Genomic DNA, 18532 nt, shown 5'->3' on the forward strand with positions numbered 1-18532 from the left:
GGGGGGTTGTTGAGTTCCGGTGAGAAGAGAAGCTATGGTGAGAAATATAAGAAGAGATATCCACCTTGGACCAATTCTAATTAAATGTCAACACTAATTAGGTGCATCGAGATGCATCAGATCAATTCCCTTCTAAATCGCAATTCATGGGTGAACATGAGATTAAAAGTGATCAAGAACAAACCTCCCCATTTGTATAAATCGTGCAAACCTCATTCAACCAATCATAACTTTTTCCCACTTTTTTAATTATGAATGTTGATTAGTCATTTTTACCGTGGAGGGTATTAATTATGGATATTATCATCTTCATTATGTTAATTTTAAAAAACAAATTTCATCAAAATGATAAATACATCAAACAATTTCATTTTTACATAGAAACAAAATATAAGAAACAATTTCATCAGGTTAAACAAATTTATGAAACAATTTCATTAAATTAAACAATGAAATCGAAAAATGAGAATGATTTGTATAAATGACTTAGTTTGCGAAGTAAACCACCTATATATATATATGGGCATTGTCAAACGAGAAGATGATCAATTTCTAAGAAGACGAGAAGAAACATGGGCTACACAATCCATTAATTAAAAAATATCATAAATAAAAAATGAAAAATAGTTAGAAGTTAGGATAATTATCATTTTGAATTGAATAAATTCTTAAAAATCTCATTATATCTGTTAGATTTATTTATTTATTTATTTTAATTATAATTAATTAATAACTTTTTTTGGTAAGTTTTATATAAAAAAATTAGATATACTTTTGATAAAATTATTTCACAATTTTCATCAAATATCGCATGTGATATCTGCAATCAATTCATATGTTAATCATATGTGATAATGGTACATATATAGATCTTTTGTGATGTAAATATTATCACATGTGATAATACACATTTGTATTCAAACATATATTATCATATATGAAATGTACAAAAATTCACATAGTGAATCATATTGATTATATGTGATATGTAATATATCATATATTAAACGAAGTTTTTTTTATCACATGTGATTTAGAATATAGATCCAAAAATTACAGGAAAAATGGTAAAAATATTATAAATTAATTGTAGATATCACAATGATATTTGATGAAAATTTTGATTTTTTTCATTATCAAAATATATATAGAAAAATAGTTATATAAAATTTTATAAAATAATTATGTATTTATTAAATTAAAAAATAAATAAATCTAAATAATAAAATTATATTTTCAAAGATTTATCCGATTCAGATGATAATTATCCTAATTTTTAAAATTATTTTTATTTTTTATTTATGTTATTTTTGAATTAATGGATTATGTGACTTAATTTATTCTCATTTTCTCGCACGATCTTTCTTCTATATGTGTGTGTATGCGTGTGGAAATGTTCATTTAAGAAGTAAGGAAGTGATTCTAGCTTTTCATCTAGCCAACATTTGAGACTTTGGCCGTGAAGCACGGGATAGTTCCTCGCATGGGTATGCGGAAGATGAAGGGATAGTTTCATAACTTTTATAAATATAAACTCTATGTTCATATGTGACTTCATTAATTAGTTTTTTGCAAACTATTTAACTGATTCATATTTTAACTAATTAATTGTGTGATTTTAACTAATTCACATATAAACTAATTAATTGATTTTCACATATGAACCATTATGATTCACATATGAACTAATTCATTAATTAGTTCATATGTGAATCACAATGGTTCATATGTGAAAATCAATTAATTAGTTTATATGTGAATCACACAGGTTCATATGTGAATCAGTTAAAATAGTTCATATGTGAATCAGTTAACCTATTTTATATGTGAATTACACGGGTTTACATATGAACATATAGTTCATATGTGAATCATATGGGTTCGCATATGAACCCGCTTGCCGTCTATTTGTAAAAGTTACAAAATTACCCCTTCTATTTCTCACATAACCCCAATTTTTGACAAGTCAAAGCCGTAATCGTTGACCAGTAAAATCCGATCTTGACCGTATGGAGGGTTATGATCACTTCTTTACTTCTCAAATATTTACCACCTCTCAAAATAACTTTTGGTTATATATATATATATATATATAAATATATATATATATATAAATATATATATATATATATATCTGTGTGTGTGACGAAGGGTTTCTCGTGAGACCCGTAAGACCAATTCTCAACCCTTGGATTAGATCTACAATATGATAATCGGAACATTCATAAACGCCACGAGACTTCTCAATAATCACAAACTTGTCACCGTACAATTTTAGACCATTAGATTATTAGCTTATAAAGTTGATCAATGAACATAAATTGGTCTTACGGGTCTCACGAAAAGCTCTTGGTCTCACCTGAACCCAATCCTATATATATATATATAAAGTATTAATCATAATTAATAAACTCTATTCATATTCCATAAATATTCAAATTAATAAACTCTATTCATATTCCATAAATATTCAAATCATAATAAATGAAATCCAATCATTTCTATAAATATCTCAATTAATTGGGTTGCAAAGGTTGTACAAATGTACAAGGTTGTAAAAGAAATATACCCTATATATATATATATATATATATATATATATATGAAAGGCTAATTAGACTTAAAGTATCATATAAAAAATTTAATAAGATGTATTTTTTTGTAACCTATTAGGTTTTTCGAAACTTGTTAGGTCATCTAACTTTGCCCTAACAACTTATCATGACGTCTTTAGATAAAAAAAAAAAACACAACTCTGATAATTATACACTTAAATTTTCATTAAATACTCTATTAGAACGCAATAAGATATCCTAAAAACCAGTTTTATTATGGTAAATTTTATATTTTTTTAACTTATGAAAAAGTTGTAGTTGGTGGTACAAACCTCACAAGAATCAACATTCTCAAGATAATTGGGAGCCAACATTGATGGTGTGGTGTAGTAAAAGCAATCTTTGCACACTTTCTTTGGAGGGAATTGAGAGTAAGGAATGATTAGGGTTCCTTTTGATGCCTTCATTTGTTCTTCTTTGCTCACTCCATCACCCACAACCCATATCTTCATCACAAAACACAATCTTTTAGCAACTAACATTCCATTTGAACCAAAGGGTAATTGGCCCTATGGCACTTGGGTTTACGGTTTCATAAGGTCAAGGGTTCAAAACTCACCAGATGTTAGGAATATGCATAACGATTTGTAGTATATAAATATTATATACTTCAAAAAAAAAAAAAAAAAGCATCATCTCCCGTGTGAATGATGCAATATTTGAGCAATTGTTGTTGGAAATTTATGATTATTTGCTATTTGAGATGATCACGAGAAGATAACTTACCTTATGAGAGTAAGTCTGTGAAAGGAACAACTTTTCTTGGTCGTCTGTCGATTTGAGCTTGGATTTCAACATTTGGTAATGGTCCTTTTGAGATATACCAACCTGTGATAAAACCAAGAAATATCTAAAATTGATACATATTCCGATTTTACGATTGTTTTATGCTACAAACATCTCTTTTTTCTGGATGCAACTCTATTTTTTAGAGCGTTAATCTAAAACTTTAAAGAAGATTTTGGCTACGTTCACTACAACAAAATTGGGGTTATAGGACACCTCCAATCTCTAAGCATCTCAATAGACCGTTTTATAGGACTTAATCTATAGGACCAAAATATATAATGTCATATCTAAAAGTGTTGTAATAAGTTTATATGACGCTTTTGGACGTCTTAACAAGGTTTTTAGGATATTTTTAATACAAAGTGTCGTGTTAGCAACTTTATATGACACTTTTAAGAAAGTGTCCTATAAACTTGATTTTTTTATAGGACATTTGTTTTTATAGGACAGTTTTTCAAATAGTGTCCTATAAAGTTGCTAATGAGACGCTTTATATTAAAATTGTTCTAAAAAACGTCATATAAACTTATTACAACGCGGACGTTTTATTTTTTTGGTCCTATAAATTAAGTCCTATAAAGAGGTTTATTAGGACGCTTAGAAATTAGTCCTATAACCCAATTTTGTTGTAGTGGTTTGATGAACTACTTGTTCACCGAAAAGTTTTGATAAACTAGCTAATAAAGTAGCAATTTTTGGTAAAAACTAGTTGATAAGATATATGACAATATCAAATGAACTAAAAAGTGAATATAAAGGGGTATTTATGTAAAATACAAGGGACATAATTTGATAAAAGGGATAGAAAAACCCAATAAGACATCTGAAGTAGCTTTTTAAATACACGTCTTTTTCAATAAGCTAAAAACAAGCTAGTTTATAGTTAACAAACATGATTTTATGATGCATGCAAGTAACTGTAGGATGGTTTTGTGATGCATGGATATCGGGATTCAGAGATTCTGAGAAATCGCACAGACGTGCGTTTATATACGTGCATACGTTCGATAAGTGAAATCACCTTGATGCCCCTGCGGCATAGAGCAAGCGCAAGGTAGGACGCAACCTTGTTGAAGTTTCCCCTAAAAACAACTTCAGTTGTGCCTGCTGGAATGCTGTTTAAGACCACTGCAACTACCAAACTACTCCCATCCACCACCCTCACTTTTAGCCCAGGATTTCTCCTTACGAAGAACTCCCCACTTCTGTTCAATGTTTCCCCCTAAGAACCCATTAAAATGTTAATAAAGTTTAATTTTTAAGTACATATATATACAGGTGGTGGTTAGTTTGAGAATCGTAAATATTTTGACAACTAAAGAACCAATCGTTGGTGATTTTAGTGAAATTCTCGGGCTGTTTGGTGTAATTGGATTTGCAAGAGAACGAAGGTGTTGTTAGTTAAGCTATAACACGGGTCAGGAGATTTGAAGGTCACATTTGTATAAACTAGCTAGAACTCGGGGGTCAAGGGTTTTGCACCCCTAACGGTTGCGGGATCCTAGGGGCATACTGAATTCGTATCGAAGTCTGTATGATTTCTTATGGGACCCAAATCTCCTAACGCAAATGAATATTCATATATGAATATTCATTAGTTAATTATGAGTATTCATCGTAATTCATTATGAGTATATGGAATACACATTGTATTCATTGGTTGTTGCAAAGATTATGTGTAAGACCTGATTGAGTAGACCAAGACCAAGCACCTTTATCCCCTTCCCTTCAGCTTCTAGAATGGCTGCCTCAATTAAGCCATTAATAGCTTCTCTTTGCCATTCAATAAGGTACTACAAATAAACACATACAAATGCATTAGAAATCTTGAAACAAAACAAAAAGAGAAGTTGATCAAAATGCATACTTGTATCCGATATTTTGGTATCGCCCATGTTTGTAGTTTGAGGTTTTTGAAGACGTTTCTTTCGACGACGAACGTTTTTCCATAAATCCAAGTGATCAACATGGACCAAATCGTAACCGGCCATAGTATCCACAAATACCATTTTGAACAAGTATGCGGTTTAGAAGCCAAGGAGGCAAACCCCAGCCTCATGTGATAGACGGAATCCAGTGTTGTTAGATGCGTTAAATGCACTACGTTTGGTGATTCTTCTTTTCGACACAGTGATTTCTCGTACAGTATGTCAGTAGACTTGTCCATCGTACCGTATATGTAATCGTATAACGGCATGAAAAGTGAGTAATTTGTTCGAAATTGAGTATGGTGCAAAGAGTGGTACCTATGGGAAAAAAACATTTTAAAACTCAAATAAGTTCCTATATAAGTTAAATAAATAGGAGCAAATTGCATGAAAATATAACATACTTTGAGCTGATTTTTTATTTTGTTAAGTGTACTTTTAAAACTGTCATTTTTGGTAGCTTAGATTTGATATCTCAAACATTTAGATCAAAGTATGTAACAAAAAAAATTCCAAGTGCTTCATCGCTCAAAATATGAAAGTCCTTTGGATTTTTTTCTCCGATCTTTCCCTTATGGTTTTACGACAATAATTGGTTTCTGTATTTTAAAAATCAAAAGGATCATTTTTTTAAATTTCAGTAGATGTTGGAATTTAATTATTCTAAAAATCCGTTGGTGATTCTTCCCACGTATACTATATAAATCACGTAAAAAGGTGGGACTTACGATGGGGTGTACATGATGTACTTAAGAGGGGGGAAGATCGCGAAGACGGATTTGGGGATGAGCTCAAAGTTACAATGGCCCATGTTATTCATTATGTCGATGAAGGTCACATACCCACCAAATGCAGCCAACGATGCGGTCCTGGTCAGGCTTATTGTCGTCAACGGAATTGCGAACAATGCAAAGTACGCCATGTGCTCCGCAAATGGATGAATCACCGCTGCCATCGATTGTTGTGCAATAAATACTTGTACATTGTTGTACTAAATAGTTGTACCATGTGCAAAGATAGTTGTACCTGGTAAATAGATGGTTGCACCTTGTGCTTATAGGTGTATCTTGTGCATATATTTGTGCATTGTGCAATGAATGGTTGAACCTTATACATTGAATAGTTGTACATTCCAAGTAAATAGTTGCACTTTGTGAATAGATTATATAGTTGTACTTTGTGCATGGATAGTTGTACCTTGTACTTGTTTAGTTGTATATTGTGTAACAATCAGTTGTACCTTGTGCATTAGATGGTTGTACATTCTGCATTAAATAGTTGTACGTTGTGCCTAAATTGTTCCACCTTGTGCTTACTTATAGTTGTTCTTTGTGCATATATATACAGGGCGGGTTCAAGTGAAAACCGAGTTTCGGTTGTGAACCGGAGGACGAAGGCTAGCTCGACACGTGTTTAGGGATAGAAACGGGGTGGGTATCGGGCAGGTAATGCATCCCTGTCCCCGACCCTCGTTTATGCCCCGTGTCTAGGGTTTGATTTCTCTCTCATTTAAAAGAAGTCGGGAATCCTAGGTTACTACCCGACAGGTTCGGGGGAATGGAATCCTCAGCGGGTTCTATTGGGTACCGATTTACTTACAAAAACAATGTAATTTAAAATCAAAATTATAATAAATCGTCACTATATTATTAACTACCAATATTAAAAATCAAGTATGTCATTTAATACTAAATGTTTACATACATACATAGGGTTGGATTCACGTGAGACAAGTCTGTTTTCGTGAGACCCATGAGACCACATTTTTACACTTGAAACTTCACAACAAAACAATGTGATGATGAAAAAAATCAGAACTTTCACAGTGTTTTGCTATGAAGTTTCAAGTGTTAAAAATTGATCTCACGAAAACAAACTGGTCTCACATGATCCCAAATCTACATACATACACATATACATATTTATTTATACACAATATATACATATATTTAACAAAAAAATATTAATCGGGGCCGGATTAGGGGTGAGTAATGCCATCCCCAACTCCATCCCGACCCCAGTTCGGGTATGAAAATAAAACCCCGTCCCCGCCCTGTTACCTGTCAAAATGGGGAATTCCCGCCCCGTTAAACTCATGGTACCGCTCCGACGGGTAAAATTTCCATCTCTACACGTGTCCCTTGCATCCACATGTTATTCACAATGATGAATGTTTTTTATTCGTCATGGATAATGAATCAATTTAACATGGATCATGAGTGTGTGTTATTCATCATGAATGTTGTATCACTCATCATTAATAGTTCATGAACTCCACCTTCGTTATTCGTACTGAATGCATTCGAAAATTCATACTGAATGTGGACACCGAGGACGCATGTCACATTCTCTTTGTCCTCAAAAATCGGTTTACAATTGAATTTTTCTCTCTTTACATGTATATATATATATATATATATATATATATATATATATATCATTTTTACACCCTATTATGTGCACCTTTATGCTCATTATTTCTACATCACCAACTTTTTTCTATTTCTATTGATTTATGTCCAACCTTTTGTGTGTGCATTGATTTTCATACCTTTGGTGTAAAATGGTTGTACGCTACGGGCCTATGCCCATTTGGTTGTACCTCTTATGTAAACATTAAGACCACTTTTAATAAATTCTTCATAAAAGAGATTTTCAGGTACGAGTGTTCAAAAATCCGACCAACCCGATCAATCTAACCCCAACATGAAATAATTCAACCCAAAGCAACCCGATGTCTAATCGAGTTGTAAAATCTTCAAACCGTAGGGATTGAATTGATATTGAGTTACTTTTATTTGAATCCAACCCAACAGATGAAACTGATATCCTTTTATTTTATATTATTGTTGAGTCTCTATTAATATGTACATTAGACAATTACAACATCACGTACCCTCTTCATATACATATACTTTCAATATATTCTTCATCTCTATATAACTAGTTACTTTGTATACATGTTTAGTAACCGTGAACACACACACACACACACACACATATATATATATATATATATATATATATATTGAGAATATTAATTGAATGTGATATACTTAAAATTTAAAAAGTATGAATAAGCTATACAAAATGGTTGATGATGAAAAATAAATTATGAATAGACTAAAGAAAACAACATATTCAAGGTTGAATGAATATTTTGATATACCAAAGTATTAACCCGACAACCCCGTATGGTTTGGGTTGGGTTGGGTTCCATTTTTCTTTGGATTAAGTTGGGTTGAGATATTTCAAACCGCAAATATTGGGTTGGGTTATTCAAATGTCTTCAACCTGATCAACTCAACTTATAAACACCCTTACTTTCAGAAATTTTAAACTGTTTTTGCAACAAATATTTTAAAACTTCCGTTGAAATGAGAGAGTAAGAAAGAGAATGAAAACTCCAAATACAGTGAACTTTCTAACACAAATGTTTAAAAGAGATATTTGTTTTTTTTAAAATGTAATTATTATTTTATATAAAAGAATCTAAAATTTTATTATTATAATGAATTCATAAAATATTTCATTTTATATATAGTAACATCTATATTTGTGTCTAATAGGGTTGTCTTTGTTAACATTGAGGATAACAAAACATGGGTTACTGTTCCATGTTTGATATGAAATTTATATAAAATAAATAGGAACAAAGTGGAACAGACATTTTACATTCCCACCCCATTAAACAAGGTGGAAAATACATATATTTTACTAATATAACCTTAAAATAAAACTTAATTTTCTTTTAGTTATTACAGTTTATTCTTTATTTAAATTTTATCTATTGTATTTTATATTCTTTAAACTTTTAGTTTAGAGTAAATTACGTTTTTGTTCCCGTAGTTTGTTAAGATTTACGGATTTCCTCCATGTGGTTTTAAAATTACGGTTTTCATTCCTATGTTTTGCAATTCATTTCTATTTTCATCCTTGAGACTAAACACCACTTTAAAGTATGAGGGACTAAAATAGAAATAAAATATAAACCATAAGTACAAAAAATAGCAATTAAGTTTAAATCATAGGACAAAAACAATAATTAATTATAAAACATAGGAATGAAAATTTTAATTTCAAAATAACAAGAACGAAAATAAAAAATTTCAACAAATTGTAGGTACTAAAAATGCCTTCAAAAGATATAAACAGGTAAATTGGTATTTTATTTGTTCTGTTCTATCATGTATTATTCTGTCTTACCAAATGTTAAACAACTGTTCGTCCTACTATGTCTATACACCATACGCACCCTAGTTGTACCTTGTGCATAAATAGTTATACTATAGTCATAAATAATGATGCCTTCTGCATAAATAGGTATGCATAAAGGACCTTGTTGCAAAGAAAAGGTCTGCATTGTGCATCAATGAGCTCTGATTTTTCAGCCCAAAAGTATGAAAAGTCGGTTCTTTTTCCATTTTAAGAGCCTTACACCACCGGTCCAAGGTCCAAACCATGTTTCATAGAACCATTTCATAATTTGTACATCATGCAATACAACTTGTACTTTACTTTGGACTATATGAAGAGTAAATTGCATACAGGTGTTTGGGATTGCTTATAAAAATAACTTATTGACTTATTTCAGTGTGACATTGACAATAAGCATTTTTGAGTGTTTGGATAAACAGTTTATACCGGTGCCAAACCGATAATAAGGAATTCTTGAAAAAGTTAAATCATTCTAACTTATAATAAGTTAATAAACCATTTTGTAAAAAACACATAAGTTGTTTCAAATAAGCAATCTTAAAGATCCCTAAGCAATCCTAAAGATCCCTTAGTACATCAGAGATCATGTGGATTCGTCTTTTATTTTTCTATCTCGGACGTTGTTAAACGTGATTTTGGTAACATGTGACCTTCACAGTAGGTCCCAACATCAAATTCCGACACACAAAAACTAAAGTACAAAGGATACTTTCAAAACGCACGTTCAAAAGTTAATAGTTTGAAAAACTGTCTACTTAAAAATTGCAACGACCGGGTCTACAATTGCGTCTGCCAGATCCGCAATTGCAACGACCGGGTCTACAATTGCGTCCGCCAATTGCGACGACCAGTAATTTTTTTTTACGTTAGATAATAACTAAAGCAAAATTCGTTATATTTTGATGCATTTTACTCGGTATTCAAACAAAGACATATTTAATTAAAAAAAAAAGGCAATTAATAATATATGGTGCAAAAGATGAAAGAAATTTACAGGTGATTGGTTCGGTGACGACGGAGGAATGGTGATGAGAATGGTAGCGATTGTAGAGGAAATGGTGGTGGAGGGTTCTATGAAGCCAATAATACAGGAATTCCACCACTCCAATATGTAGTAAAATTACGATAATGACACCATCTAACCTCCACAAAGGTAAGTATTTAACCTCCTCCCGAGTGTAATATACCACATAAAACAAGAACCCATTAAATATTATTTGGTCATCCCTGCACAAACGATTAATAATGTTTTAAGTCATGTATTTAAATGCTTTAAATATATATAATTTTTTTATGGAAAATCTTAGAAAAGAATCCAACCAATTTTTTCTATATTGAATTGTTTATTCTTTAATTTTTTTTTTTTGAATAAAAACATTATTAAGTTTTCTTATTTTAAATGATTAAGGGACCGTTTACTTACCCGGTAAGTGTGGATCGGATAATTTTCCTCACCTGATGCATATGGCAAGGGCTGAAAATCTTATCCGGTAAGAGCGATGATAGGGATAGAGAGTTTTACCCGGTAAGTGATGGTGAGGACTCTTACCCGGGTAAGTGTTTATTAGGTAAATTATTGCATACGATACCGTTTTAATATACTACAATCTTATATGATAAAATAGATTATAGTGTTGACTCCTACCGGTAAGCGCTTATCGGATAAGTATTTGGATAAACGGCCCTTAAGTTTTCGAATTGTTTTTTTATTGAAAAAAACCATTAGACTTTCTCATTATGAATGATTAAGTCGTTGAATCTATATTTTTTTAATAAATAAATCATTGGTATTTTTAGAAATTAATTGATTACTTATATTTTTTTAATCCAAAATTTTATATATAATAATATGTCAAATTATATACGTTATAATAAAGGTTATGAGAATACGTTAGCAAAATTACTAGAAATTACGTTTCCTTTTTCAATCAATTTTCCCTTTAAAGTGACCTCTTACTATTTTTGAACCTTATTTCGAAACCAATTTTTCTTTGTTTCGACCATATTTAAGAATGATGAATAAAAAAGACCTTGCAAAGGGCATTTTGGTAATTTTGCATGCATCAATTTTTTCTGTGGTAGGCATAAAGTTTTCAGGGAATGCAATGACTAAACCAGCCTAACATGTTTTCAAAAAACTGTTATGCGTGTTTATAATGTACGAGATAAAGAGAGAGAAATGACCAGTCTGTTTCACGGTCAACTTGTTCGAACTCGATAGTCTTGTCAACTATTCGGTTTTTGCCCTTGGTAGTTTTATACCGAGAGACAGAAATCCAAATTTGATTGTGGAGCATTCTCGTCAACAAAAAGGGGAAAATGACGACTGCCGTTATATCTTTCTCGTTGACATCAGCAATCATGTAGTCATATACGCTCTTCACCACCCATGGTGTCAGCAACACGTACTTCAGTTATCCCCCAAAATAAAATAATACCGTTAATACCGTTGTTTTGAAACATAAACAGTATGCAAGAATCATTAATAATCATTCAATATGCATGTTTTAAAGCATAAATAAAGGGTTAAGATATTTTTTTGATTAACCTGGATATCCAACCAGCTATTCGAGCCGACTAATCTCAGGGTGACTACCTACTTTGCAGATGGTCCGGAGTCACCGTATTTGAACCTCCGTGACCACAAGGGGATTTTTATTCCTTCTTGGATTTGAACCTGGGACCTCGTGGTAGTTTTGACCTTTGGAGCCAAGCTCAAACCAATCAGGCATCACCCTTGCGGTTGGTATTGATGAAATTTGAAGTAATTTTGGAATGTACAAGTAATAAAGCATGGAGGAAGAGAGGGGAGGGGTGGTCTGCAAGAATGGTTGTACCTTGAAGCTTCCAAGTGGTTTCCATGGCCAGTTTGTGAGAAGTCCAGGAGTGGCAGCCATTGATTATCCCAACTCTAACTTCTATGCCTTTGTTTCCCTTGGCTATATATATATATATATATATATATATATATATTGGTTTGTACTTTGTGTAAATTGAAAAATGAGAATAAGGAGTGTGGGTGGATGTATATAAAATATGTTATAATTTTATAAGAGTATTAATATAATATAGGTTATAGTTTGTTTTATTTATTATTCGTTTAGTCGATTCATAGTCTTGATACAATTGTAAAATGCCTTCAAAAAGATTGAAACGTCTCTAATTAAAACAAAAGATGTTATACCATTTTATCATTTTTTAAGACATAAATGAGAGATCTAGATCTTTCATGTCTTATGATTTTTAAGATATAAAATAGATCGAAATCCAAGTCGAATCTGGAGTGGATTCGTCTTCAGGGAAACTTTGCGACACCTTAGTGCAAAAATTATAATAAATTCATACTCGATCAGAATGATATGATTCAAAATCATATGGAATTTAACATAGAGATGTACAGTTTATATGTTACGAGTTTTCCAATACATAGATTGTTTATAAGTTGCAATCCCCATTCGACCTAGACAGGGGTGGACCTATGTATGTCCGAGCAGGCGCTCAACTTATTTTCGCAAGTAGGTTTTTTTTTTTGGAGTTATGAAAGGTGCACACGTTAAAATTAAGGGGTGTTCAATGATGTTAAAAAATCTAAGGAACTTCAACAAAAAAAAACTAAAAAAATTATCTCAAAATCAATCAAAAAACCGAAAAAAGTCTCTTGAAGTCAACTAAAAAAACCGCAAAAGTCTCTCAGAATGGTGGAATTCGGCTAAAAATATATTGTACGACTTTGAAAGTTCCCAGAGATTTGAGAATCAATGATCTAACTACAATCTAGTTAATAGAACACGGAAGTACAATAGAATTAATAAATATACTCAAGGACAGAAGTATGGATCAATGGCGTACTCATTATGTCATTCATTAATCATAAGATTACAAGAAGAGAGAGTTTAGAATCTAGAGAGAATTTTTCTAAGAGAATTTTATTATAATTGACATGAACAACTTGCTTATAAAAAAAAGAATAGAACCTTTCTCTTCATGATACATGACAGTTAAATTGGTTAACAACTAAACTAGTAAAAGTTTGCCACGTGCTTCATTAACTCTTCTGAATTACATATGCCTCAGCTTGATCAGAGATTCGACTAGAGTAGAACTTCATCTAGTTATAGAAGATTGATTGTCTCAAACATTTGATTTGATAATAATACAAATACATCTGATCCAACACTTAGAAGAATTCTTAGTTATAATATCTGTCTTAGAACAAATTAGACCCAGTTATTCAGATTCAAAGTAACTTATTCAGATTCAACATCCAGATTCGGTATCGTAAGTTTATCCAGAATAAACTATCGGATTTGGTGTCCAAACTATTATTCTGATGTACATTCGGATTTAATATATGGGTCCTTTTTCAAACTTGTTACTCATTTTCGTATCAGGATGAATTATTCGGAGATGGCATCAGATTTAGTATCCGGACTTAAATCAGGCTCTAGTAACCTGAAATCCATATAACCTCGTATTTTTTCCTCCGCCTCGGGCTGTCTCGCGATACCTTCTACAACACCTGAATGTTTTGCAGGATCGAAGCTTAATACTTCATAAAAGAAATGTGTTGTTGGAATCTAAAATGTAGCTTATGCTTCGGAAAGAAAGATAGATCGGACTTTTCCTTTGTAAAGGTCTTGTATTTATCGGTGTTGATCCAAGAACAAAAAGCTTTCAACAAAATCGAAGACTAGTTGAAGTGAGACCAAGATAGTCACCAACGTGGATTAGATTGTCAACTAGCCAAATGTAGATCAAGGCAATATAAAGTCAAAAGCATTCTGACGAATACAACTTCTAGCAAGTCGATTTTGGCGTGTAATCTTATCCAACAGGTTTGCTTACCAACTCTTTTCCTGATATGAGAAGATGTTTAGGATGTCATACAAAGTAAGTTGTAAAGTATTATTTTATTTAGAACCATTGTTGTGTCCGAAAAAACTCATCGTTCCCTCGAGCCGGTCAAATCCGCGATTCTTAAACCCAATGCTCCTGTAGCAATGCAGGAGCATCCCACATCGGTGAGGCTAGGGGGATTCGGCTTCCTTATAAGGAAGTGGGAGTCTTACTCCTACATGTGACGCGTTTTAAAGCCGTGAGGGGTTGGTCAAACCCAAAGAGGACAATATCACGTGGGCGGTTCCCTAGATCGGTCCAACAATTGGTATCAGAGCTAGGGCCGCACCAATGTGGGGGGGGGGAATGTTGGGTCCAAAAAAACTCATCGTTCCCTCGAGCAAGTCAAATCCGCGATTCTTAAACCCAACGCTCCTGTAGCAATGCAGGAGCATCCCACATCGGTGAGGCTAGGGGGATTCGACTTCCTTATAAGGAAGTGGGAGTCTTACTCCTACATGTGACGCGTTTTAAAGCCGTGAGGGGTTAGTCAAACTCAAAGCAGACAATATCACGTGGGCGGTTCCCTAGATCGGTCCAACAACCATACTTCTTTTAATGTTCACTCTACATACTGAAGGATGTGTTGGGTTAACAAATATCTATATCACCTTCAAATGATGAAATGAGGAGTACAAGCATGCACTAATTAGCAAATTAGATGAAGATATGCGTTAAAGTTGGATAACATCATTTAATGCATTGATGGATATAAAATGTCATCCTTGTCATATGTTGCAACTCAGCTGTATTGAATAGAAACTATGAGTGATAGTTTTTAGGCAAAATCAACATCAACCATCTAAAAGACTATTTCAATACTTCATATCTGAAGGGGTATCATCTTCTATTACTCTTTCAGTCATTAGCAAACTTGTCACCATCTAGATTGTTTATGATCATGTCTTACCTCCCTAGCTTTCTTAATCTCATATGTAATTCTTTTTTTTTATAATAAACATACATAGTTAAAAGTGAAAATATGATGTGTTTGTATTCAACCTTCTTCTACAAGCACTTGTTGTGTTAGTCATTACCATTCCATGACTAACAAAGATATCATAAGTCTAAATCATTACTTCAAACTTTAGTATAGTCCATCCAGATCTCTAACTCTTCAAGTCCAGAGCTATGACTTGCCTTGTTCATATATATGACTCTTCTTCAACACCTAGAGTTTTCAAAAAACATCTTCTCCAATCCATCTTTCTTATAAATTTAGTTCTAACAATCTCCCCCTTGGGTCAAATGAAGACACAATCAATTCATATGATCTTTTATAAAATGGTACCTTACATCAATGTGTTTGGTCTTTGAATGCTGGACAAGATTAGATGTTATTGCAATACCTCTCTTTGAATCACAATAAGTGGGGATCTTGTGATATGTATTAGAACCCAAATTTGATATGTAGAAGTATTTTAAAAAGTATAAGTCTTGAAGTCTAGAACCTGATCTACACGACAGTGTAGAGATGCCTAACATGATGATCACCCTGCAAGGCAGAGACCTCAGCCTATCTATGGACCTACCTCGTAACTCAACATTCCATGCAATGTTCAATTATGAAGCTACTCATCCTCAACCGTTCATGCATAAAGTTTGTTAGAGCAGCTTTACACATGGACAGTTTCTATTGGACAATGTTTTGACTTAGTTCTTATAGGCCTATAAATAGTTGCTCATACTTTTTACATTGTAAGCTTTTGAATATATTTTACACACATTATTGTGAGCTCGGTGAAGATCAATCCAAGTGCATTTCAATCTCTTCAATCAATACAAAATGATGATGATGGCGAAATCCTTTAGATTATATTTTATATGCTTATCATACATCGTTGTTCTTCCCTAAATATATCTAAACTGCTTCCACTCTTATATTCTGATAAATTAAATCTATAAATTGAGAAATTTAAAACCAATAATATGAAAATTCATAATGCTTTATTTATGTCTTCATACGTATGACTTGTGAACAATAGTTTGTAGTTGCAACATACTCAGCTTCAGCTGTAGAAGTTGAAACATAATTTTGCTTATTGGATGTCCAACTAACAACCTTATCATCCAAAAATTGATAACTCTCAGAAGTGCTTTTCCTATCAAATTTACATCATGGATTATCTGAATTTGTAAAGCTCGTGAGTTCAAAAATAGGTTCCTTAGGATACCAAAGACCCAAATTGGGTGTGCCTTTGAGACACCTAAGAATTCTCTTAACAACAGTTAAATGTGATTTTTCTGGATTTGCTTTATACCTAGCACCAAAACATATGGTAAACATAATATATGACCTACTTGTTGTCAAATACAATTAAGAATTAATTATATCTCTATAGGTTTTAACATCAACTAGTTTCCCAAAGGGATCAGACTCAATTCTTACCTTGGTGGCCATTGGTGTCATTGTTGTAGTGCAATCAATCATATTGAACTTTTTCAAAAGATCCTTAACTTATTTTATTTGATTGATGAAAATTCCATCAAAAGTTCGTTTAATTGGCAATCCTAAGAAAAAGTTAAGTTTCCCCATCACACTCATTTCAAAATGATTTTCAACAGTTTAGAAAAATTCTTGCAATATTTGGGATTTGTAGAGCCAAATATGATATCATTAACATATATTTTCACTAGAATCGGATCATCATTATCCTTCTTTAGAAATAAGGTTGTATCAATTTTATTTTTTTGAAATCCAGATTTAAGAAGAAATGTAGTCAGTCTCTTATTAACTCTAGGAGCTTGTTTATGACCACATAGTCCTTTATCGGGTAACATACATATGGTCTTGATGTTTGGCATCCTTTAAGACTTTAGGTTGCTCAATATAGACCACCTCATGTAATTCACCATTTAAGAATGCAGACTTCACATCCATTTGATAGACCTTGAAGTTCATAGGTGTTGTATAGGCAAGAAATATCCTAATAGCCTCTATTATAGCTACTGGTGCAAATGGTCCAACATAGTTTGTTCCTTCTTGTTGGAAGTAACTTTTAGCGACTAATATGTCTTTTTTTTCTTCTAATTATAATTCCATCTTCATCTTTCTTATTTATGAATACCTATTTTGTTCTTATGATTGATTCACCTTTTAGTCTAGGAATCAACCTCCAGACTTTGTTTCTCTAAAATTTTAGCAACTCTTATTGTGTAACAAGTACCCAGTCTAGATCTTGAAGTATTTCAGATGGCTTCCTTGGTTCAATCCTACTCAAAATATAAGAAATAAGCTATTATTAGCAGTTGCAGATTTTTAATACCTGATATAGATTCACCAATTATCTGATGGATATGATGATTTTAGTCTACTTGGCCATGATGGAAGGGGTTAATAATCTACTTGGTCATTTTGAACGTCACTTTGTTCACTTATAGGTATTTCGGTATTATTCTCTAAAGTAGATGTGCCTTGTGCTTTCTGATGCTCCTTCTCAGATACAAATATATCTGGAGCACTTTTTATCTCTGGTTGTGTAGAGTTAAAGTTTTAATTAGGCTGATCAAAGTTCTGACTCCCTTGTCCAAAAGTATTCTCTACAAAATTTGAAGGAGAAGAATCAAGAGACTCAGAAGGACCAACAATGTTTGTAATTTCAACACAAGGTTCTTCTGAATGAGGTACTTCATAATTTAGGGATTGTGAATTATTTTGTCCTTGAACTTGATAATCTACGAAGAAATTCAAAGTATCATGAAATAAGTTCTCGATAATCTACAGAGAAATTTAAAGTATCATGAAATAAGTTCTCGATAATCTGCAGAGAAATTCAAAGTATCATAAAATAATTTCTCAAATAGTGAATTGAGTTCTGAATCACTTGAACTTCTGGAAGTGGTAGATTCAGAAGTCATAGTCTTTGGCATAGGCTCTGAACTGATATGTTCATAAGCTTGAGTTACTTTGTCATCAAATGCAACATTATTGCTCTCTATGATTTGTTATAAACTCTATATGCCATAGAATTTGATGAATATCCAAAGAAAATTCCCTAATCAACTTTCTTGTCAAATTAGCACATAACATTTACAACTAGAATCATGAAGAAATTTAATATTAGGCTTTCTATGGTTTATAATCTC

At 32.3% G+C, this 18532-nt stretch overlaps 1 protein-coding gene across 1 annotated transcript in view; it reads right to left on the reverse strand.

Moving 5' to 3' along the window:
- The window catches only part of LOC112526942 (protein ECERIFERUM 1-like), a 13104-nt gene extending 657 nt beyond the window's left edge, over window positions 1–12447 (reverse strand). Inside the window, exons 1-9 of the mRNA XM_025137389.1 lie at window positions 12388–12447; window positions 11735–11958; window positions 10545–10777; window positions 6061–6280; window positions 5272–5650; window positions 5090–5197; window positions 4426–4626; window positions 3342–3443; window positions 2888–3061 (exon numbers count right to left, since the gene is read on the reverse strand). Of these exons, the coding sequence (XP_024993157.1) occupies window positions 2888–3061; window positions 3342–3443; window positions 4426–4626; window positions 5090–5197; window positions 5272–5650; window positions 6061–6280; window positions 10545–10777; window positions 11735–11958; window positions 12388–12447 (1701 nt within the window). The remainder of the gene's footprint in view (window positions 1–2887; window positions 3062–3341; window positions 3444–4425; window positions 4627–5089; window positions 5198–5271; window positions 5651–6060; window positions 6281–10544; window positions 10778–11734; window positions 11959–12387) is intronic.
- Between the last annotated feature and the right edge of the window lie 6085 nt (window positions 12448–18532).

This window comes from Cynara cardunculus (genome assembly GCF_001531365.2).
Source record: "Cynara cardunculus var. scolymus isolate 2C chromosome LG 14, CcrdV1, whole genome shotgun sequence".
Taxonomy (NCBI): Eukaryota; Viridiplantae; Streptophyta; class Magnoliopsida; order Asterales; family Asteraceae; genus Cynara; species Cynara cardunculus.